The sequence below is a fragment of the Ranitomeya variabilis genome, chromosome 3 (genome assembly GCF_051348905.1).
Source record: "Ranitomeya variabilis isolate aRanVar5 chromosome 3, aRanVar5.hap1, whole genome shotgun sequence".
In the NCBI taxonomy this organism is placed as follows: Eukaryota; Metazoa; Chordata; class Amphibia; order Anura; family Dendrobatidae; genus Ranitomeya; species Ranitomeya variabilis.
The window spans coordinates 663148844-663176282 of NC_135234.1; the positions used below are offsets into that span (position 1 = coordinate 663148844).

The following is a 27439-nucleotide window of genomic DNA, read 5'->3' on the forward strand; positions in this document are numbered from 1 at the left end:
GAGGACTTACCTGATGACACATCAAGTAGAGGATTCATTGGAAGATTGAAGTCACCTTCGAGGATGATCGGCGAGCCTCCTGCAAATTTTTCTAAAAGCTGTTTGCACGTGGAGCTGAATTTGTGCTGACCTTGATTGGGGAAATAAACATTTGCCAGTATGAGATTACGAGATCGCCATGCCAGTTTCAAGAAGATAAATCTCCCTTCTGTGTCAACCACCGAGTCAAGTACCTCGGGAAGGAAGGACTTGTGGAATCCAATAGATACCCCTTTAGACTTTGAATGAGGGTTTGTACTATGGAACCATTTGGGGTAGTGATATGATGTACAATTAGGAGTCACTCCTGTCTTAACACTAGAAGTCCCAGAGAGGGGTCATTTAACATTTCTACCTTTGGAACCCAGAGATGGGTCGAATGACCTGAAGGATTTTAGCTAACATCCTCTAATCACCGTCTTTTGTTCTGTAGTTAAGGTCATTACTGTCGCACCACAGGAGGTTGTTCCATTTCCATTGAGTTTAGCCATTTAGTTTCTAGTTAGTTCTATTCAGTTTATTGTCAGTTCATTTGACCCTCTTTCGGGACTACAGGGGGGAGCTCGAAATTTCTGGGACTTCTAGTGTTAAAGTGAGTCTCCTGTAGGAATAATATTGAGACACGTTGCTTATGGTTAGAGTACAGTACCTGTCTTCTTTTTTCCGGTTTATTAAGCCCTTTGGCATTAAAAGAGCAAAATTTAACTCTAGCCATAATCAAGATGTTGGTTAGATGAATGATTATGAGAACAGTGAAACCAGGTCGATGGTAGGTCCATGCAATTTCTTAGGACAGGGGATAAGGTAAGGAATAGAGAGGGGAAAGCTATGAGGGAGAGAAGAAAGAAACCCATAAAGTATAGGCTAAGAGAGAAAAAAGAAAGTGTGGTGATTGAACACCTAAAGGAGGAAATGTTGACGCGGTGATGTACTTAGGAGCCACCACTCGCATCAATTTGGGTGAGGAAGAGCCAAGGGCGAGGTTCGGTCTCCCCGGCACCCCCGCGGCCTAAAAACATATCAACAATTGCATAACATTGTGTAGGGTCAAACTACAGATATTGGTAACTATATCTGCTTGGATTAAACTAGAGCTCTAGCTAGATAATACAAGTGTTGGAAAAGAAAGTTAGATTAATAACACCTCAGTATTATGCTAGACTTCAATGATAAACATTCAAAATTAACTTATATAGAGGCGATTCGTATAGCAGAACATGACTAATTCCCCTCAATTCGTAAACCCACAGTTAGAGTGGTTCAGACAGAAAAGAGTAGTTAGTTTAAATTGCATTGAAGGCAAACGGAAATTAGAAAAAACAAAAACTCTCAGGTCTGATCTGATGGCAAATCATGTTTCTTGTGTTGATTGGAGCGTTGAACCTTTGACCATCTCGGTGATATATCTGGAAGCTGAGGAGAGCTTGGCCAATCAGGCAGGGCAGTCATCGGCAACTCAAAAGTACCTAAGAAGTTGGCCAGATCACCTAGGTTACGAAAGGTAGCTGTTTTCCCTCCTTTGAAGGCTATCAGTTGGAATGGAAAGCCCCACTTGTAAGGAATGTCTTTTTCCTGGAGGAGGGACAGTAGCGGACGCAGAGCTCTTCTCAGTTGCAGGGTTCGCCTGGACAGGTCCGAGAGTATTAGAATCTGCGTTCCGCAGAAATGAATTGTGCCCTTCCGTCTAGCAGCCAGCATTATAGATTCCTTAGTTTTATAGTAGTGTACTCTGCAAATAACGTCTCTGGGCCTTGAGTCTGATTGTGGTTTTGGGCCAAGGGATCTGTGAATTCGGTCAAATTCTATGGTGCCTGTCCCCTCTTCATTTAGGATTTCAAGAAATAATTTCTGAACTGTGGGGTCTAGCTCAGATGGGCCTATGGACTCCGGTAAACCACGGATCCTGATGTTGTTATGTCTGTTACGATTTTCTAGGTCCTCCATTCCAGTTGCTAATTCTTCCAGTCTCAAAGTATGGTTTGTTATGATTTCTCTGTGAGTTTGTAACTCTTGCAATACGAGTTCCTGAGTGTTCTCTACCTCTTCCACCCTGGTTGTAAATTTTGATTTTAATGCTTGAAGCTCCTTTTTATAGGAGTTTTCTATTCTACAGGCAAATTTCTCCAAGTCTATTTTGGTGGGGAGGGATCTTATAAATTTGCTGAGATCCTGTACGTTCAGGTCCTCAGAAAGTTCATTGCCATCATCACCTTCCTCAGTTGCCCTTTCAGGAGAGTTGTGTGGGGTCATTGAGTCTTGTGAAGATAAACGGTCCTCTGAGAGCTTATTAGAGGACTGAGATCTAGTGTTTCTGTGTTGCTTATTAGCAGTTAAGAAGCGATCCATCTCTGTGGAGTGGGCTGTAGAGTCCAAAAGTACTTCCAAGCATTTCCTGGGCTTGCCCATGAACAATAGCGATTTTTATAAGCAAATAATTGGCCGCGGTGGGTACCCGTGAGATCCGAGGGGCTACATCAGGTAACTCACTCCCCACCTAGCAGAAACCTCTCCTCAGGGAGACTTCCCCCTTATTTATTTATTTAGGGAGATAAATTGGAGCCTTGTAGGGGCTGGGCAGCACAAACTATCCGGCGCTGCACCCAGGGACAGAGCTGGCTCCTGTGTATAATGGAGGCTTGTCCCAATGTATATGAATAGTGAAAAATAATAAAATAGGCGTCCAAAGGTCTCAGAAAATGAAGTGTTGTCTGTGCGTTTATGCCTCTTCCAGTGTGGCCCAAAGGGTGGTAGGTATGGGGCAGCAGTAAGAGAGGCTCAATGAGAGGGATGGTTTGTACTTCCCTGATGTCGCTGCAGCCTGCTGTGTTCCCAGTCTGTGAGACTGTAGTCTTTTCTCTTTATTACAGGGGGACCACAAGTCACAGGATACTTTATGTGTAGCTGTTACTAAACCTCCCGGCTGATCTCCCACAGCCCCAGGGGGTAAAAAGTAGCTCCGATATGCCACAAGTCACAGCAAATCTTATATGAAGCTGTTATAAGTTTCCACAACTTGCTTCCCCCAGCCACAGGGGGTATAGAACGGCTCTGATGAGTCTTATAAGAAGATATAGTGACCGATGTAGCTAATGTAGGGGCCTATCAGGCACCCCAGATATGCTGCAATCTCCTCTTAATGCAGCGGCGATGAAAAAACTGACCTCAGGGGATTTCCCAGGCGCTGTTCCACCGATCAGCAGAGCCCAAGGAGAAACGCTCGGAGCCTTCTCTCCTCTGCCGACTGCCGACAGTGATGAAGCAGATGGGCGGCAACGTGCGTGCGGCCTCCTCTCACCGACCAGTCTCCTCAGCGGCTCCAGTGATAACGACGTCCAGACAGAAGGCGGGCGGCTCAACCAGAGGCAGTTCCGAGACGTCCAGCGGCCAGGTAAGCCGGCGCGGTCGCTAGGTCAAATAAGCCGGGTCCTCTGCAGTAATGGCAGCCGGGAGAGGCAGCGTGCGGGAACACCGATGATGGAGCTGTGATCTCTCACCCGTCTCAGGATCCTCCATAACCTCAAAGCCCCGGGAGCGCTCCTCCGGCTTCCAGCTACACAGGAGAGAGGATAGATGGAATACCTCGTCTAGCAGGGGAAACAGGCATAGCACGCCACGATGAGATGGCGGGCTGGAAGTGAATCCGACCAGGCCCAGGTCTGTCTTTAGGCCTCGCGCTCTTGCAGAGTACGTGACAACAATCAGTGCCCAATATAGCAAAGTAATGCTTCCAGGGACTGAGGGCACACCAATAGTGCCGTCAAATATAGTGGATTGGTCCTCTAAAGCGATAAAATAGATGGAATATAATGAACAGCAGAGGAGCACAGGAAATGCACGTCCTGCTCCTTCAGCAGCTGGCCGTAAACAGCTTCTTTATTGCCGAGACAGCAAGTTTTGCCTGCAGAAAAAAAACCAACGCAGCAAAAAACTCAACATGTGAATTTAGCCTCGCCGTCGTCCAGCTGAAAAGAATGTTTGAGATAAGTTTTGTCAGTCAACAGCTTTCAGCCAGTCAGCATCTACAAGACAGCATCGCAGCAATGAGGACAGGATAACTGTTATGGTCTGGTGATTAAGGAGCGACATGCGACTAGCTCTGAGCAGGTGGTAACTATACCAACCGCAGTTCCTGATCTTAACACAAACACTAGCAGTAGCCGTGGGATGTTCCTGTCACTCCCTGGACACCTCGTCACAGCCGGAGATCTAGCTACCCCTAAAGGTAGAAGCAGGAAAGCTATCTTGCCTCAGAGAAAATCCCCAAAGGATAGGACAGCCCCCCACAAATAATGACTGTGAGAGGAGAAGGAAATGACATACGTAGTATGAAACAAGATTTAGCAAAGGAGGCCACTACTAGCTAGAAAGAATTAGTACAGGACAGAACACTGTGCGGTCAGTAATAAAAACTAGAAAAAGTCCACCGCAGAGAAATGCAAAAATCTCCACACCTGACTAAAGATGTGGAGGGCAAACTCTGCTGCCCAGAGCTTCAGCTTAGCTGACTAGATACATACTGATAAGCTGGACAAATGAGCAAAACCTAGAAAGTGCAAAACAACAAAGTCCACAACAAGTGAACTGCAAAAAGACAAGCAAGGACTTAGCTTTGCTGAAATGATCAGAGTGACAGGGAAATCCTCAGAGAGCCATGACTCCAAGCTCAACAATTGACAACTGGCATTGAATTAGGGAAAAGGCCAGACTAATATAGCAGAGCCAGAAAGACGATCAGTGAAAACAGCTGCTGATGCTAAATCCAAGAAGCAGCCATACCACTCAAAACCACAGGAGGGAGCCCAAGAGCAGAACTTACAAAAATGCTACTTATAACCACCGGAGGGAGCCCAAGAGCGGAATTCACAACAGTACCCCCCCTTGAGGAGGGGTCACCGAACCCTCACCAGAGCCCCCAGGCCGATCAGGACGAGCCAAATGAAAAGCACGAACCAAATCGGCGGCATGGACATCGGAGGCAACCACCCAAGAATTATCCTCCTGGCCATAACCCTTCCACTTGACAAGATACTGAAGCCTCCGCCTCGAAAAACGAGAATCCAAAATTTTCTCAACCACATATTCCAACTCCCCCTCAACCAACACCGGGGCAGGAGGATCAACAGATGGAACAACGGGTACCACATATCTCCGCAACAAAGATCTATGGAAAACATTGTGGATGGCAAAAGAGGCTGGAAGGGCCAAACGAAAAGACACTGGATTGATAATCTCAGAAATCTTACAAGGACCAATAAACCGAGGCTTGAACTTAGGGGAAGAAACCTTCATAGGAACATGACGAGAAGATAACCAGACCAAATCCCCCACACGAAGCCAAGGACCAACACACCGACGGCGGTTAGCAAAATGCTGAGCCTTTTCCTGAGACAACGTCAAATTGTCTACCACATGAGTCCAAATCTGCTGCAACCTGTCCATCACAGAATCCACACCAGGACAATCAGAAGGCTCAACCTGCCCTGAAGAAAAACGAGGATGGAAACCAAAATTACAAAAGAAAGGCGAAACCAAAGTAGCCGAACTGGCCCGATTATTAAGGGCAAACTCGGCCAACGGCAAGAAAGCCACCCAATCATCCTGATCAGCAGACACAAAGCATCTCAAATAGGTTTCCAAGGTTTGGTTAGTTCGCTCAGTTTGGCCATTTGTCTGAGTATGGAACGCCGAAGAAAAAGACAAATTAATGCCCATCTTAGCACAAAAGGCCCGCCAAAACCTGGAAACAAACTGGGAACCTCTGTCAGACACAATATTCTCTGGAATGCCATGCAAACGAACCACATGCTGAAAAAATAATGGAACCAAATCAGAGGAGGAAGGCAATTTAGGCAAAGGTACCAAATGGACCATTTTAGAGAACCGGTCACAAACCACCCAGATAACAGACATCTTCTGGGAAACAGGAAGATCCAAAATAAAATCCATGGAAATATGCGTCCAAGGCCTCTCCGGGACAGGCAAAGGCAAAAGCAACCCACTAGCACGGGAACAGCAAGGCTTAGCCCGGGCACAAGTCCCACAGGACTGCACAAAAGAACGCACATCCCGCGACAAGGAAGGCCACCAAAAGGACCTAGCAACCAAATCTCTGGTACCAAAAATCCCAGGATGACCGGCCAACACAGAACAATGGACCTCAGAAATTACCTTACTTGTCCATCTATCAGGAACAAACAGCTTCCCCACAGGACAGCGGTCAGGTTTATCAGCCTGAAAGTCCTGAGGCGCCCGCCGCAAATCAGGGGAGATGGCAGACAGAATCACCCCTTCCCTAAGAATGCCAACCGGCTCAAGGACTCCAGGAGAATCAGGCAAAAAACTCCTAGAGAGGGCATCCGCTTTAACATTCCTAGATCCTGGAAGATATGAGACCACAAAATCAAAACGGGAGAAAAACAGGGACACCGAGCCTGTCTAGGGTTCAGCCGCTTGGCCGACTCGAGGTAAATCAGATTCTTATGATCGGTCAAGACCACAATGCGGTGCTTGGCTCCCTCAAGCCAATGTCACCACTCCTCAAATGCCCACTTCATAGCCAACAACTCCCGATTGCCGACATCAAAATTGCGTTCCGCAGGCGAAAACCTTCGGGAAAAGAAGGCACATGGCTTCATCAAGGAACCATCAGAATTCCTCTGTGACAAAACGGCCCCTGCCCCAATCTCAGCAGCGTCAACCTCAACCTGAAAAGGAAGAGAAACATCCGACTGACGCAAGACAGGGGCAGAAGTAAATCGACGTTTAAGCTCTTGAAAGGCCTCAACAGCCTCAGAGGACCAATTAGTCACATCAGCGCCTTTCTTCGTCAAATCGGTCAGGGGTTTAACCCCTTCCCGACCTTTGACGCATACGCTGCGTCATGAAAGTCGGTGCCTTCCCGACCTGTGACGCAGCGTATGCGTCATGGAAAGATCGCGCTCCTGCAGATCGGGTGAAAGGGTTAACTCCAATTTCACCCGATCTGCAGGAACAGGGGGAGTGGTGCTTCAGCCCAGGGGGGGTGGCTTCACCCCCTCGTGGCTACGATCGCTCTGATTGGCAGTTGAAAGTGAAACTGCCAATCAGAGCGATTTGTAATATTTCACCCCAAAAAACGGTGAAATATTACAATCCAGCCATGGCCGATGCTGCAATATCATCGGCCATGGCTGGAAAACCTAATCTGCCTCCCCCCCACCCCACCGATCGCCCCCCCAGTGCTCCGTTACGTGGCCGCCCCCCTAATTCGTCCTGTCCGCTCCTCCGTCCTCCTGTCCGCTGCCCCCGTGCTCCGGTGCCCCCTCCCTGTGCTCCGGTCCCCCCCCCCGTGATCCGATCACCCCCCCTTCATACTTACCGGGCCTCCCGGTGTCCGTCCGGCTTCTCCATGGGCGCCGCCATCTTCCAATATGGCGGGCGCATGCGCAGTGCGCCCGCCGAATCTGCTGGCTGGCAGATTTGTTTCAGATGTATTTTGATCACTGCGATATAGCCTATCACAGTGATCAAAATAAAAAAAATAGTAAATGACCCCCCTTTATCACCCCCATAGGGACAATAATAAAAATAAATAAAATATATATATATATTTTTTTTTTCTGCTAGGGTTAGGGTTAGAACTAGGGTTAGAATTAGGGTTAGAATTAGGGGTAGGGTTAGGGGTAGGGTTAGGGCATGTGCACACAGTGCGGATTTGGCTGCGAATCCGCAGCGGATCGGCCGCGGATCCGCAGCGGATTGGCCGCGGATCCGCCGCGGATCCGCAGCGGATTGGCCGCGGATCCGCAGCGGATTGGCCGCTGCGAATTCGTAGCAGTTTTCCATCAGGTTTACAGTACCATGTACACCTATGGAAAACCAAATCCGCTGTGCCCATGGTGCGGAAAATACCGTGCGGAAACGCTGTGTATTTTCCGCAGCATGTCAATTTTGTGCGGATTCCGCAGCGTTTTACACCTGATTCCGCAGCGTTTTACACCTGTTCCTCAATAGGAATTCGCAGGTGAAATCCGCACAAAAAAACACTGGAAATCCGCTGTAAATCCGTAGGTAAAACGCAGTGCCTTTTACCTGCGGATTTTTCAAAAATGGTGCGGAAAAATCTCACACGAATCCGCAAAGTGGGCACATAGCCTTAGGGTTAGGGTTGGAATTAGAGTTAGGGTACCGTCTCACAGTGGCACTTTGATCGCTACGACGGTACGATCCGTGACGTTCCAGCGATATCCATACGATATCGCTGTGTCTGACACGCAGCAGCGATCAGGGACCCTGCTGAGAATCGTACGTCGTAGCAGATCGTTTGGAACTTTCTTTCGTCGCTGGATCTCCCGCTGTCATCGCTGGATCGTTGTGTGTGACAGCTATCCAGCGATGCGTTCACTTGTAACCAGGGTAAACATCGGGTTACTAAGCGCAGGGCCGCGCTTAGTAACCCGATGTTTACCCTGGTTACCCGGGACCTTGGCATCGTTGGTCGCTGGAGAGCGGTCTGTGTGACAGCTCCCCAGCGACCACACAATGACTTTCCAACGATCACGGCCAGGTCGTATCGCTGGTCGTGATCGTTGGTAAATCGTTTTGTGAGACGGTACCCTTAGGGTTGGAATTAGGGCTAGGGTTGGAAATAGGGTTAAGATTAGGCTTGTGGTTAGGGTTAAGGATAGGGTTAGGGTTGTGTTGGGGTTACAGTTGTGGGTAGGGTTGGGATTAGGGTTAGGATTAGGGTTGGATTTAGGGTTACGGGTGTGTTGGGGTTAGGGTTGTGGTTAGGGTTATGGCTACAGTTGGGATTAGGGTTAGGGGTGTGTTGGGGTTAGTGTTGAAGTTAGAATTGAGGGGTTCCCACTGTTTAGGCACATCAGGGGTCTCCAAACGCAACATGGCGCGCCACCATTGATTCCAGCCAATCTTGCGTTCAAAAAGTCAAATGGTGCACCCTCCCTTCCAAGCCCCGACGTGCGCCCAAACAGTGGTTTACCCCCACATATGGGATACCAGCGTACTCAAGACAAACTGGGCAACAACTATTGGGGTCCAATTTCTCCTGTTACCCTTGCAAAAATAAAAAATTACTTGCTAAAACATAATTTTGAGGAAAGAACAATTATTTTTTATTTTCACGGCTCTACGTTATAAACTTATGTGAAACACTTGGGGGTTGAAAGTGCTCACCACACATCTAGATAAGTTCCTTCGGGGGTCTAGTTTCCAAAATGGGGTCACGTGTGGGGTGTTTCTACTGTTTAGGCACATCAGGGGCTCTGCAAATGCAACGTGACGCCCGCAGACCATTCCATCAAAGTCTGCATTTCAAATGTCACTACTTCCCTTCCGAGCCCTGACGTGCGCCCAAACAGTGGTTTACCCCCACATATGAGGTATCAGCGTACTCACAACAAACTGGGCAACAAATATTGGGGTCCAATTTCTCCTGTTACCCTTGTGAAAATAAACAATTGCTTGCTAAAACATCTTTTTTGAGGAAAGAAAAATGATTTTTTATTTTCACGGCTCTGCGTTGTAAGCTTCTGTGAAGCACTTGGGGGTTGAACGTGCTCACCACACATCTAGATAAGTTCCTTGGGGGGTCTAGTTTCCAAAATGGGGTCACTTGTGGGGGGTTTCTACTTTTTAGGCACATCAGGGGCTCTGCAAACGTAACATGATTCCCGCAGACCATTCCATCAAAGTCTGCATTCCAAATCGTCACTACTTCCCTTCCGAGCCCCGCCATGTGCCCAAACAGTGGTTTACCCCCACATATGGGGTATCAGCCTACTCAGGAGAAACTGGACAACAACTTTTGGGGTCAAATTTTTCCTGTTACCCTTGGGAAAATTAAAAAATTCTGGGCTAAAAAAATATTTTTAAGGAAAGAAAACACATTTTTTATTTTCACGGCTCTGCGTTATAAACTTCTGTGAAGCACTTGGGGGTTCAAAGTGCTCACCACACATCTATATAAGTTCCCTTGGGGGTCTAGTTTCCAAAGTGGGGTCAATTGTGGGGAGTTCCTACTGTTTAGGCACATCAGGGGCTCTGCAAACGCAACGTGACACCCGCAGAGCATTCCATTAAAGTCTGCATTTCAAAACGTCACTACTTCCCTTCCGCTCCCCGACGTGTGCCAAAACAGTGGTTTACCCCCACATATGGGGTATCAGCGTACTCAGGAGAAACTGCACAACAACGTTTGGGGTCTAATTTCTCCTGTTACCCTTGGGAAAATAAAAAATTGTGGGTTAAAAAATCATTTTTGAGGAAAGAAAAATAATTTTTTTTATTTTCATGGCTCTGCGTTATAAACTTCTGTGAAGCACTTGAGGGTTCAAAGTGCTCACCACACATCTAGATTAGTTCCTTGGGAGGTCTAGTTTCCAAAATGGGGTCACTTGTGCGGGAGCTCCAATGTTTAGGCACACAGGGGCTCTCCAAACGCGACATGGTGTCCGCTAATGATTGAAGCTAATTTTCCATTCAAAAAGCCAAATGGCGTGCCTTCCCTTCCGAGCCCTGCCGTGCACCCAAACAGTGGTTTACCCCCACATATGGGGTATCATCGTACTCAGGACAAACTGGACAACAACATTTGGGGTCCAATTTCTCCTATTATCCTTGGGAAAATAAAAAAAACTCCGGGCTAAAAATCATTTTTGAGGAAAGAAAAATATTTTTTTATTTTCATGGCTCTGCGTTATAAACTTCTGTGAAGCACCTGGGGGTTTTAAGTGCTCACTATACATCTAGATTAGTTCCTTGGGGGGTCTAGTTTCCAAAATGGGGTCACTTGTAGGGGAACTCCAATGTTTAGGCACACAGGGGCTCTCCGAACGCAACATGGTGTCCACTAACGATTGGAGCTAATTTTCCATTCAAAAAGTCAAATGGCGCGCCTTCCCTTCCAAGCCTTGCCGTGCACCCAAACAGTGGTTTACCCCCACATATGAGGTATCGGCGTACTCAGGAGAAATTGCCCAACAAATTTTAGGATCCACTTTATCCTGTTGCCCATGTGAAAATGAAAAAATTGAGGCTAAAAGAAATTTTGTGTGAAAAAAAGTACTTTTTCATTTTTACGGATCAATTTGTGAAGCACCTGAGGGTTTAAAGTGCTCACTATGCATCTAGATAAGTTCCTTGGGGGGTCTAGTTTCCAAAATGGGGTCACTTGTGGGGGAGCTCCAATGTTTAGGCACACGGGGGCTCTCCAAACGCGACATGGTGTCCGCTAAAGATTGGAGCCAATTTTTCATTCAAAAAGTCAAATGGCGCTCCTTCCCTTCCGAGCCCTGCCGTGCGCCCAAACAGTGGTTTACCCCCACATATGAGGTATCAGCGTACTCAGGACAAATTGGACAACAACATTCGTGGTCCAGTTTCTCCTTTTACCCTTGGGAAAATAAAAAAATTGTTGCGAAAAGATCATTTTTGTGACTAAAAAGTTAAATGTAATTTTTCCCCTCCATGTTGCTTCTGCTGCTGTGAAACACCTAAAGGGTTAATAAACTTCTTGAATGTGGTTTTGAGCACCTTGAGGGGTGCAGGTTTTAGAATGGTGTCACTTTTGGGTATTTTCAGCCATATAGAACCCTCAAACTGACTTCAAATGTGAGGTGGTCCCTAAAAAAATGGTTTTGTAAATTTTGTTGTAAAAATGAGAAATCACTGGTCAAATTTTAACCCTTATAACTTCCTAGCAAAAAAAAAATTTGTTTCCAAAATTGTGCTGATGTAAAGTAGACATGTGGGAAATGTTATTTATTAACTATTTTGTGTCACATAACTCTCTGGTTTAACAGAATAAAAATTCAAAATGTGAAAATTGCAAAATTTTCAAATTTTTCGCCAAATTTCCGTTTTTTTCACAAATAAACTCAGAAATTATCGACCTAAATTTACCACTAACATGAAGCCCAATATGTCACGAAAAAACAATCTCAGAACCGCAAGGATCCGTTGAAGCGTTCCTGAGTTATTACCTCATAAAGGGACACTGGTCAGAATTGCAAAAAATGGCAAGGTCATTAAGGCCAAAATAGGCTGGGTCATGAAGGGGTTAACCACACTAGAGAAGTTGGCAATGAAACGGCGATAAAAATTAGCAAAGCCCAAACATTTCTGAAGGCTCTTCACAGATGTGGGTTGAATCCAGTCATGAATGGCTTGGACCTTAACAGGATCCATTTCTATAGACGAAGGAGAAAAAATAAACCCCAAAAAAGAGACCTTCTGAACTCCAAATAGGCACTTAGACCCCTTCACAAATAGAGCATTATCACGAAGGATCTGGAATACCATCCTGACCTGCTTCACATGAGACTCCCAATCATTGGAAAAAATCTAAATATCATCCAAATACACAATCAAGAATTTGTCAAGATAATTGCGGAAAATGTCATGCATGAAGGACTGAAATACAGAAGGAGCATTAGAAAGCCCGAAAGGCATCACCAGGTATTCAAAATGGCCTTCGGGCATATTAAATGCAGTTTTCCATTCGTCACCCTGTTTAATACGAACAAGATTATATGCCCCTCGAAGGTCAATCTTGGTAAACCAACTAGCCCCCTTAATCCGAGCAAACAAATCAGAGAGCAAAGGTAAAGGGTATTGGAATTTGACCGTGATCTTATTAAGAAGGCGATAATCAATACAGGGTCTCAAGGAGCCATCCTTCTTGGCAACAAAAAATAATCCCGCTCCCAATGGTGACGAAGACGGCCGAATATGCCCCTTCTCTAAAGACTCCTTTACATAGCTCCGCATGGCGGTATGTTCAGGCACAGACAGGTTGAAAAGTTGGCCCTTAGGGAACTTGCAGCCAGGAATCAAATCAATAGCACAATCACAGTCCCTATGTGGAGGAAGGGAACTGGACTTTGGCTCATCAAATACATCCTGGAAATCTGACAAAAATTCAGGAACATCAGAAGAGGGGGAAGAGGAAATTGACATCAAAGGAACGTCACTATGTACCCCCTGACAACCCCAACTAGTCACAGACATTGATTTCCAATCCAGCACTGGATTGTGTACTTGTAACCATGGAAAACCCAGTACAACAACATCATGTAAATTATGCAACACCAGAAAACGGCAATCTTCCTGATGTGCAGGAGCCATGCACATAGTCAGCTGAGTCCAATACTGAGGTTTATTCTTGGCCAACGGTGTAGCATCAATACCCCTTAAGGGTATGGGACTCTGCAAAGGCTGCAAAGAAAAACCACAGCGCCTAGCGAATTCTAAGTCCATTAAGTTCAGAGCAGCGCCCGAATCCACAAATGCCATGACAGAAAAAGATGACAATGAGCAAATCAGGGTCACAGACAGGAGAAACTTAGGCTGCACAGTACTAATGGTAACAGATCTAGCGACCCTCTTAATACGCCTAGGGCAATCAGAAATAGCATGAGCAGAATCCCCACAGTAAAAACACAGCCCATTCTGATGTCTGTATCCCCTCTGTTCCGCTCTAGTCAAAATCCTATCACATTGCATAGGCTCAGGTCTCTGCTCAGAGGACGCTGCCATATGGTGCACCACTTTGCGTTCGCGCAGGCGCCGATCAATCTGAATGGCCAGAGACATAGATTCGCTCAAACCAACAGGCGTGGGGAACCCCACCATAACATCTTTAAGGGCTTCAGAAAGACCCTTTCTGAAAATTGCTGCCAGAGCGTCCTCATTCCATTTAGTGAGCACAGACCATTTTCTAAATTTCTGGCAGTATAATTCTGCCGCTTCCTGACCCTGACACAGGGCCAACAGTGTTTTCTCAGCATGCTCTACAGAGTTAGGTTCGTCATACAATAACCCAAGCGATTGAAAAAATGCATCTACATTAAGCAATGCCGGATCCCCTGACTCAAGGGAGAATGCCCAGTCCTGAGGGTCACCACGCAGCAGAGAAATAACTATTTTTACTTGCTGAATGGGGTCACCAGAGGAACGGGGTTTCAGAGCAAAAAACAATTTGCAGTTATTTTTAAAGTTCCAAAACTTAGATCTATCCCCGTAAAACAAATCTGGAGTGGGAATTCTCGGCTCTAAGGCCGGAGTCTGAACAACATAATCTTGAATACTCTGTACTCTTGCAGCAAGCTGATCCACACGAGAAAACAACCCCTGAACATCCATGCCCGCATCCAAATCCTGAATCTCCCAGAGATTAAGAGGAAGGAAAAAGACAAAACAGACTAAAGAAAAAAAAATGGCTCAGAACTCTTTTTCTTTTCCTTCTTTTGAGATGCATTCAGCTCATTTTTGGCCAGTTGTACTGTTATGGTCTGGTGATTAAGGAGCGACATGCGACTAGCTCTGAGCAGGTGGTAACTATACCGACCGCAGTTCCTGATCTTAACACAGACACTAGCAGTAGCCGTGGGATGTTCCTGTCACTCCCTGGACACCTCGTCACAGCCGGAGATCTAGCTACCCCTAAAGGTAGAAGCAGGAAAGCTATCTTGCCTCAGAGAAAATCCCCAAAGGATAGGACAGCCCCCCACAAATAATGACTGTGAGAGGAGAAGGAAATGACATACGTAGTATGAAACAAGATTTAGCAAAGGAGGCCACTACTAGCTAGAAAGAATTAGTACAGGACAGAACACTGTGCGGTCAGTAATAAAAACTAGAAAAAGTCCACCGCAGAGAAATGCAAAAATCTCCACACCTGACTAAAGGTGTGGAGGGCAAACTCTGCTGCCCAGAGCTTCAGCTTAGCTGACTAGATACATACTGATAAGCTGGACAAATGAGCAAAACCTAGAAAGTGCAAAACAACAAAGTCCACAACAAGTGAACTGCAAAAAGACAAGCAAGGACTTAGCTTTGCTGAAATGGTCAGAGTGACAGGTAAATCCTCAGAGAGCCATGACTCCAAGCTCAACAATTGACAACTGGCATTGAATTAGGGAAAAGGCCAGACTAATATAGCAGAGCCAGAAAGACGATCAGTGAAAACAGCTGCTGATGCTAAATCCAAGAAGCAGCCATACCACTCAAAACCACAGGAGGGAGCCCAAGAGCAGAACTCACAAAAATGCTACTTATAACCATCGGAGGGAGCCCAAGAGCGGAATTCACAACAGATAACAATCCGATATCTGATAAGATAAAAAAATAACCATGTATATATTTTTATAAAGCAAAAAATAAATAAAACAGTAACATTTCAAAATATTAAAAATATTGCAGTGAGGGTACTTTATGCAAATACCCGATGAGCGAAGCATTTGTGAAACCTTAAAGATATTTGAAAGCATGCCAAATTCCCAATTTTTAGTTTCTCAAAGTTTTCGGTCCTTTGGTGCCACTCAGCTATTTGCAAATCATTGAAACATAGTTTAGTAATGTCCATGCTGTTTTAGAGTACTTTCATATTGCATTCTTGACCACGTTCAGTGGTCCCGTCAGAGCTTTTGGCCGAACCCCCGCAGAATGCCAATGGGGCTTTTGATTATAATGGTGCCAACAGAGTCAATGTGTGCTCTGTTGTGCTTCATTTATGCCTGCTGAAGGAGGACACTCAGACATAGTAGACTGCACCTGGGCGTTCACCTCCAGTAGGCGTACAAGCCGGAATCCTGTTTTGTGGGGGATTCAGATGCAAGTGTAGCGCCCCCACTGCCGCAGGGCCGAGGGGTACCCGGTACCGGGCCTCTGAGTCTCTGCTCTGGGGTTGTCACGGTGGCTAGACCCGGTCCGTGACCCTGCTGAGGGGCGTACAGTAATAGATGTGGATAGTGGTGGTGGTGTGGTGCAGTAAATAACGAGGACACCAGATTGCAGTCTCTTTACCTCTTTACTGAAGATCTCTGGGTCCTCAATCCGGAATACGGTTAACCAGGCTGCGCAAGTCCGGCCGGTCCAATGGCACCTCCAGAGTTCTCTTTGCAGGTGGAAATCTGTGCCTTCCTGCTAGCGTTATGTGTTGTGGTCCTTCCCTGCTGTGCTTACGGAAAGTCCCCACAACTGTTGTGTCTGTTTCTTAAGTTCCCTCACAACTCGATTAGATGATGTTCTGCTAATCTTCCGTCCCTCCCTGATGTTACGGTTAGGACGGCACCCGTATGACGGGTAGGCTCGGAGCTCTTCCGGGACCCTAGAGTCGCCCCTCTCCACAAGTTGCCCCCTATGTCTTCGTAGGTGATTTAGGTGAGACAGCCCGCCTATGACTGACTGTCCTGCCGTTGGTTTGAAGTATTGCTTGAAGCTAGATGTATGAATACTTCCTCGGCGTTCCAGCCTCCGGTTGTGCGCCTCAGTAGAATGTTGCCTCGGTCTCACAGCACGACTCCTACTGGTATTCTCCTTGTTGCTTTGATCTCGTTTCTCACTCAGCACAATCTATCTCGCTTATAATCCTTCCTTGGGCACCGCCGCTATGCTGAGCAGGCACGGTCCCGTAACGTTCTCTCAAGTTGCCAGGCCTCTGTCAGGATCCCACCCCCGACAGGGGCCCTACCGAATCTTCCCCCACAACACCCTCTGCCACAAGGTGTTGCCTGGTTCCAACCCAGTCAGCTTTCTCTCTAACTTCCTGTCTGACCCCCAGTTTTACCAGTATGTGAGGATTGGCCTAATGAATAGAACCCTTAGCTCCCCCTGGAGGCCCGGCTGTGAAATGTATTGGTGTCTGTGATACCTGGTCAGGTGAACTCCTTCAGTGCCATCAGACGTACCATAGCTCCCCTTAGTGGCAGAGCCACAGTACTGCAACGACCAGAACTCTGGGGCGCTGCACTCCCCCCCGGTTAAATCCAGTACTCCTGGACTGGGAAGAAAACAACAATACAGGTTAGCAAAAAGACATACAATTTTGAAAATGCAATAACAATAAGTAAGCTTGAACAGAGCTTCCCTTTATGGGAGGTGAGGACACTTGAACGTTACAAACATGGTTAAACATTATAAATTACAGGCTATAAATAACTCCTGTTACCCAACCGGGTATTCTACTCAGTGCAAACTTTTGAATAACAAGTTGACATTGCCTTTAAGGACGTATACTCCCTATCCACTAAAGACTTACTTATAAAACATTATGAAACTGACTTCTTCTTTAAGGGCGTGCAGGCTAACCCACTAAAGAATTATTCTGAACATTATAATATTAATTAACTCTTTCTCTTTCATTCTCCTTCGTTAAATCTGCAGGACCGCCTGTCCTAACCGCTCCAGGCCTACTGCCTCTCCTTTCTATACAGGACCGCCCCTTTCAGCCCGGGCCTACTGCCTTTTAAACTACTATACTCAGTATAGAACATAACATTTACTTTCGGTTTGAAATCACTGAGCCATCCTTACATGGCTCCTAAGAGGACTCACTGACTAACCCCGTACGGGTTCACTCTCTGTCCTCATTTTTCTATCAATGTTACCAATCATTTCTTACAATCAACTAGTTGGATACATATAACTTTTACATGTAAACATCATCATCACTTTCTTTTTGTCAAGACATTATTGCTATCTATCTGTCTTAAAGCAATACCATTCTTTAAGTGCAACAAGTGAACATCCCCTTTAAGAGGGGACCAAGTCTTTATGAGGTAGCACATCTTCTCAAGCTACCAGTCCATACTCAGCAAAGGCTTCGGTGCGGTATCTTCACAAAGAGTCCTTCTTTAAGTAAAACCAGTAGGGAGCACCTTTAAGAAGGTGCAAACTATTTACAAGCAGTTTGTATCATGCACTGTTCATGACTGCGGCAGTTCTTGATAACAAAGAAGAAAATTGAAAATAACCAAAAAGCAGTAGGGATCCCGGGTCAACAAAGGGATCCCTTTAAGAGTTAACCCTAGACGGGTTTAGCAAAATCAGGAAACAAACAGTTTAAAGAACTATGTACATGTTCAGAATACTAAAACATTTATTTGAACCAATCAGGAGGCAGCTCCGGCGGAGGCAACCCCTGTGGGTATTGCGAACCGCCCGGTACTGCATAAGGGGGTCTGCGATCCCAGCTGGGGGTCTGCGTACCCACAGTCTTCAGTTCCGGGGCAGTAGACATGTGGGTCACCTGAGGAGGCATCTGCGTGGCCACGACAGCGGTGGAGGTTATAACGCGGCAAGTCGTAGTCTTCACGATCGTGCCCGTTGGGGTGACCATGGTGGTCTCGGTGGTGATCGTGGGTCGACCCAAAGGGGGCACCTTGGCTACGGGAGAGATCTTCTCCGGCACCTTAGTCGAGGGTTCCTGTTATGGATCCCAATGGCTAGGGGATCGCACTGGACAAGCAAAAAATAACTAAAATAACGGACGAGCTCTAGGGTGATGGAACCTGGGCTGACCGCTGCCCTACTCCTGACAAACACAACTAGAAATAGCCAGGGAGCGTGCCTACGTTGATTCTAGACGCCTCGTGCCAGCCTAAGAGCTAACTAGCACTGCAGAGAAAATAAAGACCTAACTTGCCTCCAGATAAATAAACCCCAAAGGTATAGTTGCCCCCCACATGTATTGATGGTGAAAATGAGAGGAAGGCACGCACATAGATATGAAAATAGAGTTAGCAAAACGAGGCCCGCTATAACTAGAAAGCAGAAGGATACAAAAGGGGTCTGAGCGGTCAGCAAAAAACCCTAATCAAAAACCATCCTGAGATTACAAGCACCCATGTGCCAACTCATGGCACATGGGGAGCACCTCAGCCCACTAGAGCTTCCAACTAGCATAGAGTAATATTTAGCAAGCTGGACAAAAAACAAAACAACTGAAAAGCATAACTTAGCTTATCCTGAGAGATCTGGAAGCAGGTAGTCAGAACCAAACTGAGAACATCTGAGAACATTGATAGCCGGCAAGGGAATGACAGGGAAGCCAGGTTAAATAGGAAACACCCAGCCTCTGATGGACAGGTGGAAACCAGAAACCGCAACCCACCAAAGTCACCCAGTACCAGTTGTAACCACCAGAGGGAGCCCAAAAACAGAATCCACAACAGGTTCCACCAGCTTCTTCTTGTGGACATTTAACGCGAACCATCCCTTCTCCCCAAAGTGCCGGGTGTAGGTAACTTCATCCCCTGGGTGGAGGTCCCGGTCCGGGTGACCCTCCCTCAAGTGAGATTCAACATCCCTCCGATTAACAAACACTTCCGCATACAGGCCCGGTTCTTTGATGAAGCCCCAACCTCCGCGGAGCCTGAAGGTGACGACGGTGCCCTGCCTGCGCGGGGCCTGGTGAGCGGTGGGGTCCTTGCGGGCCCGATCCTTGACTGCCAAATCTTTCTGGTGGTAGGCCTCTAGCCCGGCCTGATATTCTTTCTGTTTCTCCTCCCATTGCTGCTCTAGCTGGACCTGGAATGCCTCCCAGCTTAGGGCCTGTACCATCTCTCCCTCCTGGGTCTTCACCCCGGGGGACCCCATAAGGTTGGACCCTGGGTTCTCCCAGCGGCACACTGTGCGCTCTGCACGGACTTCACACAGCAGAGTAGTGGGTCGAAGCGGGGCTTTCAGGCGGTGTTCCATACCCGTGGGCTCTTCCCATGGCAACAGGCGCTGACGTCTATGGGTCCCAGGGAGAGGGGGTGCCGCAACGGGGCCTACTAGTAAGCCCTCGGCCGGCGGGACTGGGTCGGCGGACTCACCAGCCGATGCAGGCTCCTCCGTGGCGGGTTCCTCTGGCGGTGTCAGCGAGGGCCTCGGCAGCAGTATTGGATTTGATGCTGGAAGACTGCTGTCCGGCGCCGCCTGGTGCGGAGCCTGGGCCTTCACATTCAGCTGAAGGAGCTGGTCGAGCAAGCTCTCCATCTCGACCTGCAGGAGTTTGGTGCTGTCCACGGAGAACGGGCTGCTGTGCTCATCCGGGTAGTTGGGGGAGACTTCCGCTTCAACCCCACTTTCGGGTTCAGAGCTGCTGGCCATGGTGTCCTCCACGTGGGTCGCTTCCTGGTCTGTTTCCCGCTCTCTCCTTCGTGGGCGGTGTCGTCTTCTCGGTCTCCGCCCTCCATTGAGGATCAGGAGGCGGATCTCCGCTGCTGACGGACACGTCCTCACAGTGCAGAAATATTTAGACTGGGCGGCCATTGTCCTTCGCGCTCTCCAGCTTGTTTACGCCCACTCCACGCCCCTCTTCTTCTCCCGCGCTGCAATGGCGGCGATTTTGGCGGGAACTTCTGGCGGCAAGTGGGAACACACAGTCCTTGCAATAAAGTACAGTCCAAGAACAGTAAATCACAGTTCCAAGGCACACATGACCTGATTCCTCAGGCTTAAGTACATCCTGTTCGTGACGCCAAGTTGTAGCGCCCCCACTGCCGCAGGGCCGAGGGGTACCCGGTACCGGGCCTCTGAGTCTCTGCTCTGGGGTTGTCACGGTGGCTAGACCCGGTCCGTGACCCTGCTGAGGGGCGTACAGTAATAGATGTGGATAGTGGTGGTGGTGCGGTGCAGTAAATAACGAGGACACCAGGTTGCAGTCTCTTTACCTCTTTACTGAAGATCTCTGGGTCCTCAATCCGGAATACGGTTAACCAGGCTGCGCAAGTCCGGCCGGTCCAATGGCACCTCCAGAGTTCTCTTTGCAGGTGGAAATCTGTGCCTTCCTGCTAGCGTTATGTGTTGTGGTCCTTCCCTGCTGTGCTTACGGAAAGTCCCCACAACTGTTGTGTCTGTTTCTTAAGTTCCCTCACAACTCGATTAGATGATGTTCTGCTAATCTTCCGTCCCTCCCTGATGTTACGGTTAGGACGGCACCCGTATGACGGGTAGGCTCGGAGCTCTTCCGGGACCCTAGAGTCGCCCCTCTCCACAAGTTGCCCCCTATGTCTTCGTAGGTGATTTAGGTGAGACAGCCCGCCTATGACTGACTGTCCTGCCGTTGGTTTGAAGTATTGCTTGAAGCTAGATGTATGAATACTTCCTCGGCGTTCCGGCCGCCGGTTGTGCGCCTCAGTAGAATGTTGCCTCGGTCTCACAGCACGACTCCTACTGGTATTCTCCTTGTTGCTTTGATCTCGTTTCTCACTCAGCACAATCTATCTCGCTTCTAATCCTTCCTTGGGCACCGCCGCTATGCTGAGCAGGCACGGTCCCGTAACGTTCTCTCAAGTTGCCAGGCCTCTGTCAGGATCCCACCCCCGACAGGGGCCCTACCGAATCTTCCCCCACAACACCCTCTGCCACAAGGTGTTGCCTGGTTCCAACCCAGTCAGCTTTCTCTCTAACTTCCTGCCTGACCCCCAGTTTTACCAGTATGTGAGGAGTGGCCTAATGAATAGAACCCTTAGCTCCCCCTGGAGGCCCGGTTGTGAAATGTATTGGTGTCTGTGATACCTGGTCAGGTGAACTCCTTCAGTGCCATCAGACGTACCATAGCTCCCCTTAGTGGCGGAGCCACAGTACTGCAACGACCAGGACTCTGGGGCGCTGCACAAGCACCGATGGGACCAATGAGCGTGGGCAAGAACCCAATGTGAAAGGAGCCTTATTTAGTCAGAGTGAGCGCTGAGTGCACATTAATTTAGTATTCATACTATATATAGTTATCCATGATTATTATTATTATTATTATTATTATTATTACTATTATTATTATATTACTATTAGCTACCCTTGCTTTATCTTTTTCATTAATGTGCAAATGGCAAGATATACCTATGTTCCATTTTTATAGCATTTTTAGTAGATATTATTTATAACTGATTTATTACATTTCTATGCGTTTTTATTCATAAAGTCTTACTTTTATTCTACTTTGGCATTTTTTGCATTGTTTCTTTCAGATGTCATGGTACTTCTATTTACATGTTGCTATTTACCAATGATGAATTTCACAAAAAAATGACTTTTTTAAGACTCAGTACCACATTTAATATCTTAATGAGTAAATTGTCATAAAGCATCAATATTTCACGTATAAAAACTGGTAAGATCATATTATAATAATTCACTATTTTCTTTTATACTATTCATGTCTGAGTTAAAGGGGTTTTCCACTTTTAAGAAAGTGGACACCAAATGCTCTTAAATAACTAAATTAACAAAGAGAGCAGGTAATCCCCCTTTCTGGGTCCATTGGTGGCTTCTTGGAACTGTTCTGATCACAATGTATTGGCTGCAGTGGTGATATTACATTGACAACACACTTTTCTCCAAGGGGTAGGGTACCTGCTCTGATTGTTAGTTTAGGTATTTTACAGTGCTCATGAAATACCACATTAATCTATAACAATAATCTATAACAATAATTATTTTTGCTACATTAAGTTTCTTGTAGTCTTTTATTATTTTATTGTTTTTCAATTATTGCTGCATCCTTGAACGTTCAGCATTGTCCATAGTATACCTACTTATATCCACTTTACTGTCCACCTTCCACCCATCTGGTTCATTCAATGAAAATGGCACCTGACATTTCAGAATCTCTTGGAAAGATAGGCATAGACTAGAGTTACACAGCGACTTAAAGGCTTTCTATAGTTTCATTTTTTATTCAATATCTATTGCATTCCTAACATGTGTAATAGATCAGTGGGGTCCAGACCCTAAGACCTCACTGATCGTTCAGACTTCTCGTTCAACCAGAACTTCTGGTTCCAATATTTCTTTTATCAGTAGCACCGTCTGCAGAATAAATACGGTGATGCCTGGTGAATGAAGATGTCCCAGGAGCAGGTCCTGGTGGAGATGTTACAGTACCCCTTTGCAGGTATACACTATAATATAATAGCTTGCTATTAGATCAACTCTGTTCCTGTAAATACTTTTCATATATTTTCAGCTGTGCAAAGCAATGTGTGCCTATATAAATATAATATTTTTGAAAATGTCAGTGGGCTAAAATAATTTATATACAGCTGAGTAGCGACCTTAAAATACACCCCTTAAAAAAAACTCAGCACCCCCGCAATCAGAGTCAAAACAGCACAGCTCCCTAGAGTGTAGAGTGGTCATTTTCAGGTACTGCAGCTCAACTCCTGTTGAAGTGAATGGGAGCAGAGCAGCAGTATCTGTTTCTGTACCTTGTATACATGTGGACACTGAAGGACCTGGAAACAGCTGATAGTAGCAGGGCTGGGTGCTTGACTTCACCAATCTGATACTGAAGAACTATGTTAAGGAGACCATCAATATCAAAGTCCTATCAATGCTCTACACTAATTAACAAAAGAATATAATTCAAACTAAACGAGGTGAAAGTTGTTAATTATAAAGCATATGGCTGATATGTTGGAAATATTGCTGAAGCAAAGATCAATGAAGGGGATAGGGGAATCATTTTCCAGCTACTGTATATCATTAAAGACTAACACTCGTTTAATTTTTTATTTAATCAATAGTACACAATTCTCAATTCACAGGTAAAATCTGTATTCAGTGAAGACATATTTTACATTAATGAGCTGGAAGATGACAATTACTACTAATAAGAATCTATGTAGAGGAAAGGGAGGAGGAAAAGGGAGCCTGTGACAAGTAGAAGCTGCATTGATGATTTAGAGTCATCCAGCAACTAGAGGGCTTAAACTGGTTACAGGAGTCAGGGAGTGGTTGGCACAGCCCCTGGGGATTTTTGTAAAGTTGCTGTTGTTTCCAGGACCTGCAGGAAGAAACAGTATCAGAGAGAGCCTCCTGTCAGACTGAACTAAGATAAGCTGCCAAGACCAGTTCTTTCAGGGAAGTAACCGCTGGAAGCAAAAGCGTAAGAGAGCCTACACCAGACTCATCCCCCCTCCACCTCAGTGGATGATGAAGGTATAGTGCTACTCTGTGTAAGGCCGGTTTCACACGTCAGTGGCTCCGGTACGTGTGGTGTCAGTTTTCTCACGTACCCGAGACACTGACACACGTAGACACATTAAAATGAAAGTGTCTCTGCACATGTCAGCGTGTTTTCATGGACCGTGTGTCCGTTTGAAAAACACGGAGACATGTCAGTGTTCGTGGGAGCGCACGGATCACACGGACCCATTAAAGTCAATGGGTCTGTGTAAAACACGTACCGCACACGGATGCTGTCCATGTGCAGTCCGTGTGCCATGCAGGAGACAGCGCTACAGTAAGCGCTGTCCCCCCAGCGTGGTGCTGAAGCCGCTATTCATTTCTTCTCTCCAGCAGCATTTGCTGGAGAGAAGGAATGAAAAATCATTGTTTTTTTTATTTTTTTTGTGTTTACAATAAAGATCCTTGTCACCGCCCCCCTCCCACCCCCTGTGCGCCCGCCCGCTGGAAATAAAATACTCACCCGGCTCCCTCGATGCTTCCTCTCAGCATCGCAGCTCTTCCTGTATGAGCGGTCACGTGGTGCCGCTCATTACAGTGATGAATATGCGGCTCCACCTCCCATAGGGGTGGAGCCGCATATTCATCACTGTAATGAGCGGTACCACGTGACCGCTCATACAGGAAGAAGCTGCAGCGCTGAGAGGAAGCATTGAGGGAGCCGGGTGAGTATTTTATTTCCAGCGGGCGGGCGCACAGGGGGTGGGAGGGGGAGGTGACAAGGATCTTTATTTTAAACACAAAAAAATAAAAAAACAATGATTTTTCATTCCTTCTCTCCAGCGAACGCTGCTGGCAAGAAGGAATGAATTCCGGCTTCAGCACCAGATGCAGGGGACAGCGCTTATCTCTAGCGCTGTCTCCTGCACGGTCCATGTGGTACCCAGTCGGCACACGGGCGGCACACGGCTGCCGCATGTGTGCCACATTGATGTGCCACGTGAGCACACGGACACGGATAACTCCAGTACCGATTTTTCCGGTACCGGAATTGTCTGGACGTGTAAGACTGGCCTCAAGACACTGTGTGTGAAGAGAAATTGTCTGTGAAGAGAATTTCATATATGTTTGCTGGAAGTGTTGTAAAAAAGTAAAGGTATAATCATCCTCTGCCTGGAAGCTGTTACCTCACATGACTGTAAAAGATTCTGGTTAATAGTTACCCTGAGTAAAATCCCTTCAAGATTGAAAAAAACTCACGTTCCTTTGTCCTGCCTCCATATACTGAGTGGTGGATGTCCTACAAGGAGCTGCAGTTAGAGTTTGTCCCTCCTCTTTCTCTCTACCATCTACATGGAATATTATCAGTACCAGCTGCCATCTCCTATCTCAGTAATGTAACAATCCATCGTCACTGAATACAGTGAATACCCAAGAATTGAGAATTGTGAGAAATTATGAAAGATTATTTTGGGTGGAGAAAAACGCAGATTTATCTGCTAAGATATATTACAACGTTGCTTATTTTCCTCTGTACTGTTGAATTATGAAATAAAAATTAAAATGACAGTTACTCTTTAATATCATAACTTTCTTCATTGCTAATTACATTTTATTAATTATTGTACATTTTCTCACTGCAGTAATCCAAATGAATAATTGCAGTATTCATACAGAAAGCACAGAGTTCATCCTCACAGGTCTGACTGATAACCATAAACTAGAGATCATTCTCTTCCTGGTGTTACTGATACTTTACATTTTTGCTGTTCTTGGAAATGTAGGGATCATTGTAACTATTCAACTTGGGACTCATCTGCAAACTCCAATGTATTTCTTTGTGGGTCAGTTGGCTATGCTTGATCTTTTCTATACTTCTATTATAACTCCAAACACACTTGTCAACTTTACCCGGAGTATTAAATCAATGTCCATCAGTGGATGTGCCACACAGTTATTACTTTTTGGAGGCTCAGCCACTACAGAAAGTTATTTATTGGCGGCCATGGCCTATGATCGGTTGGTAGCAATACGCCAGCCTTTGCTTTATGTATCCATTATGTCTAATGTAGTATGTAGATTCCTGGTGGTCGGTGCATATTTTGCAGGATTTTTGAACTCTTTAATCCACATGAGTTTTGCCTTTTCATTAAAATATTGGAAAGCCAACGTGATTGACCATTTCTACTGTGATATTCCTCCCCTCTTTAAATTAACGTGTTCAGATACATTTTTGAACAAGGTAGTAATCCTTCTTTTTGGAGGACTGACCGCTGTCATTTGTCTGTCCACCATTCTGTATTCATACTTAAATATTCTGCTCACTATTCTAGGGATTAACTCCTCAAGAGGGAGAAGAAAAGCCCTTTCCACCTGCACCTCTCACCTGGCCAGTGTCGCTATATTCTACAGCACCCTGATGATCACATATCTCAGACCTCCGTCAGAATATCTGCAGATGAATGATAAACTCATTTCTGTTTTCTACACCGTAATCATTCCTACAATAAATCCAATCATTTACAGTCTAAGAAATACTGAAGTCAAAACCACAGCAAGGAAAATTCTTAATAAGTATAAATTACTTTAGCTTTTTAAGATAATTTTAGCACCATGTAAAAGACGTAATTAAAAATGTCCCTGAGATATCTTTCACACAAGCATGGATACATTTTTGGACCTGGAAGTCCTGGCCTGACTGAGGACCCTAAGGACCTGTACTAAAAACATTATATTATAATCGTGTTATGCCAATCTGACATTTGTTATGCTAGCCAATCTGTCTAACTGTTCAAATAAATTAAATTAATGTTGGCAAGACAATACATATTTATTCTTTTACATATTGTATTCTTCCTAAATGGAAGGATTGGGCAAATAGGATTTCAACCTCCAGGATTCATTATTGTTCTGGTAGGTAAGCTGCAGAAATAAACATGCACGCTCAGCTGAACCTAGCATGCATGTTTATAGAAAATTAAGGGAGATTGTTTTCAAGCAAACCAATGTGCAGCAAAGAGCTATCTTACATTCATGGCTAGTTGTAGATAAATCAATAGCATACATTTGTAATTATCTTGATTATGAGTGTGCTCTGCAAGTAATAATATACAGTATTATACTTTCCTCCATACATCATATAACAAAATAGGTAATTTGTTGCCAGGAGCTGGCCCCACCACCGTCTTAGAAAGAAAAGCGACAACCATTGTAACTTAAAAATATTGTCACTTGTGATCAGAACAACACAGAACAAGTGTCATTTGTTCTAAAGCCTGAAAATCGGAAAAAACACAGGCGTTCAATACAGTAAACAGTCAGCATGGGGTGGTGTAGTAAGGAGTAGGTTGCATGCCATGTATCACTGTGCTGCAGAGAAGTGTCATTAGACCAGGCACTTGAAGTGGTTCTCCAGCCTTAGCGTACTAGTCTTCATTCATTCTATGTGACTACAGACATGTACCCTAAGGTTGAACAACCCCTTTAACTAATTGTCACAAGGGTGTCATGTCACCCTGGAAGACCTGGAGTTAGACGGTCATGTTGGGTAATGAATCTCAGGTCTTCTTCAGAGATGATGTGATTTGTGTCCCATATTCTATGCTGGTCAGAAACATGCAGCTCCATTTCAGCTGCTTCTGATATGGTCATTACCTCCTCCTATATAAACTGGTGAGACCTTGTTGTCCCTGCCGGTGAAAGATTTGTCTTCCTGTGCTTTGTGCTA

General features: G+C 45.9%; 1 protein-coding gene across 1 annotated transcript; it reads left to right on the forward strand.

Annotated features, from left to right (window-relative positions):
- The first annotated feature begins 21837 nt into the window (after positions 1–21837).
- On the forward strand, positions 21838–26302 carry LOC143817571 (olfactory receptor 5AP2-like). Its single transcript, XM_077299065.1, has 2 exons — positions 21838–21916; positions 25356–26302. The coding sequence occupies exon 2, from the start codon at positions 25364–25366 to the stop codon at positions 26300–26302; it is 939 nt and encodes a 312-aa protein (XP_077155180.1). The 5' UTR covers positions 21838–21916; positions 25356–25363.
- Positions 26303–27439: the final 1137 nt, after the last annotated feature.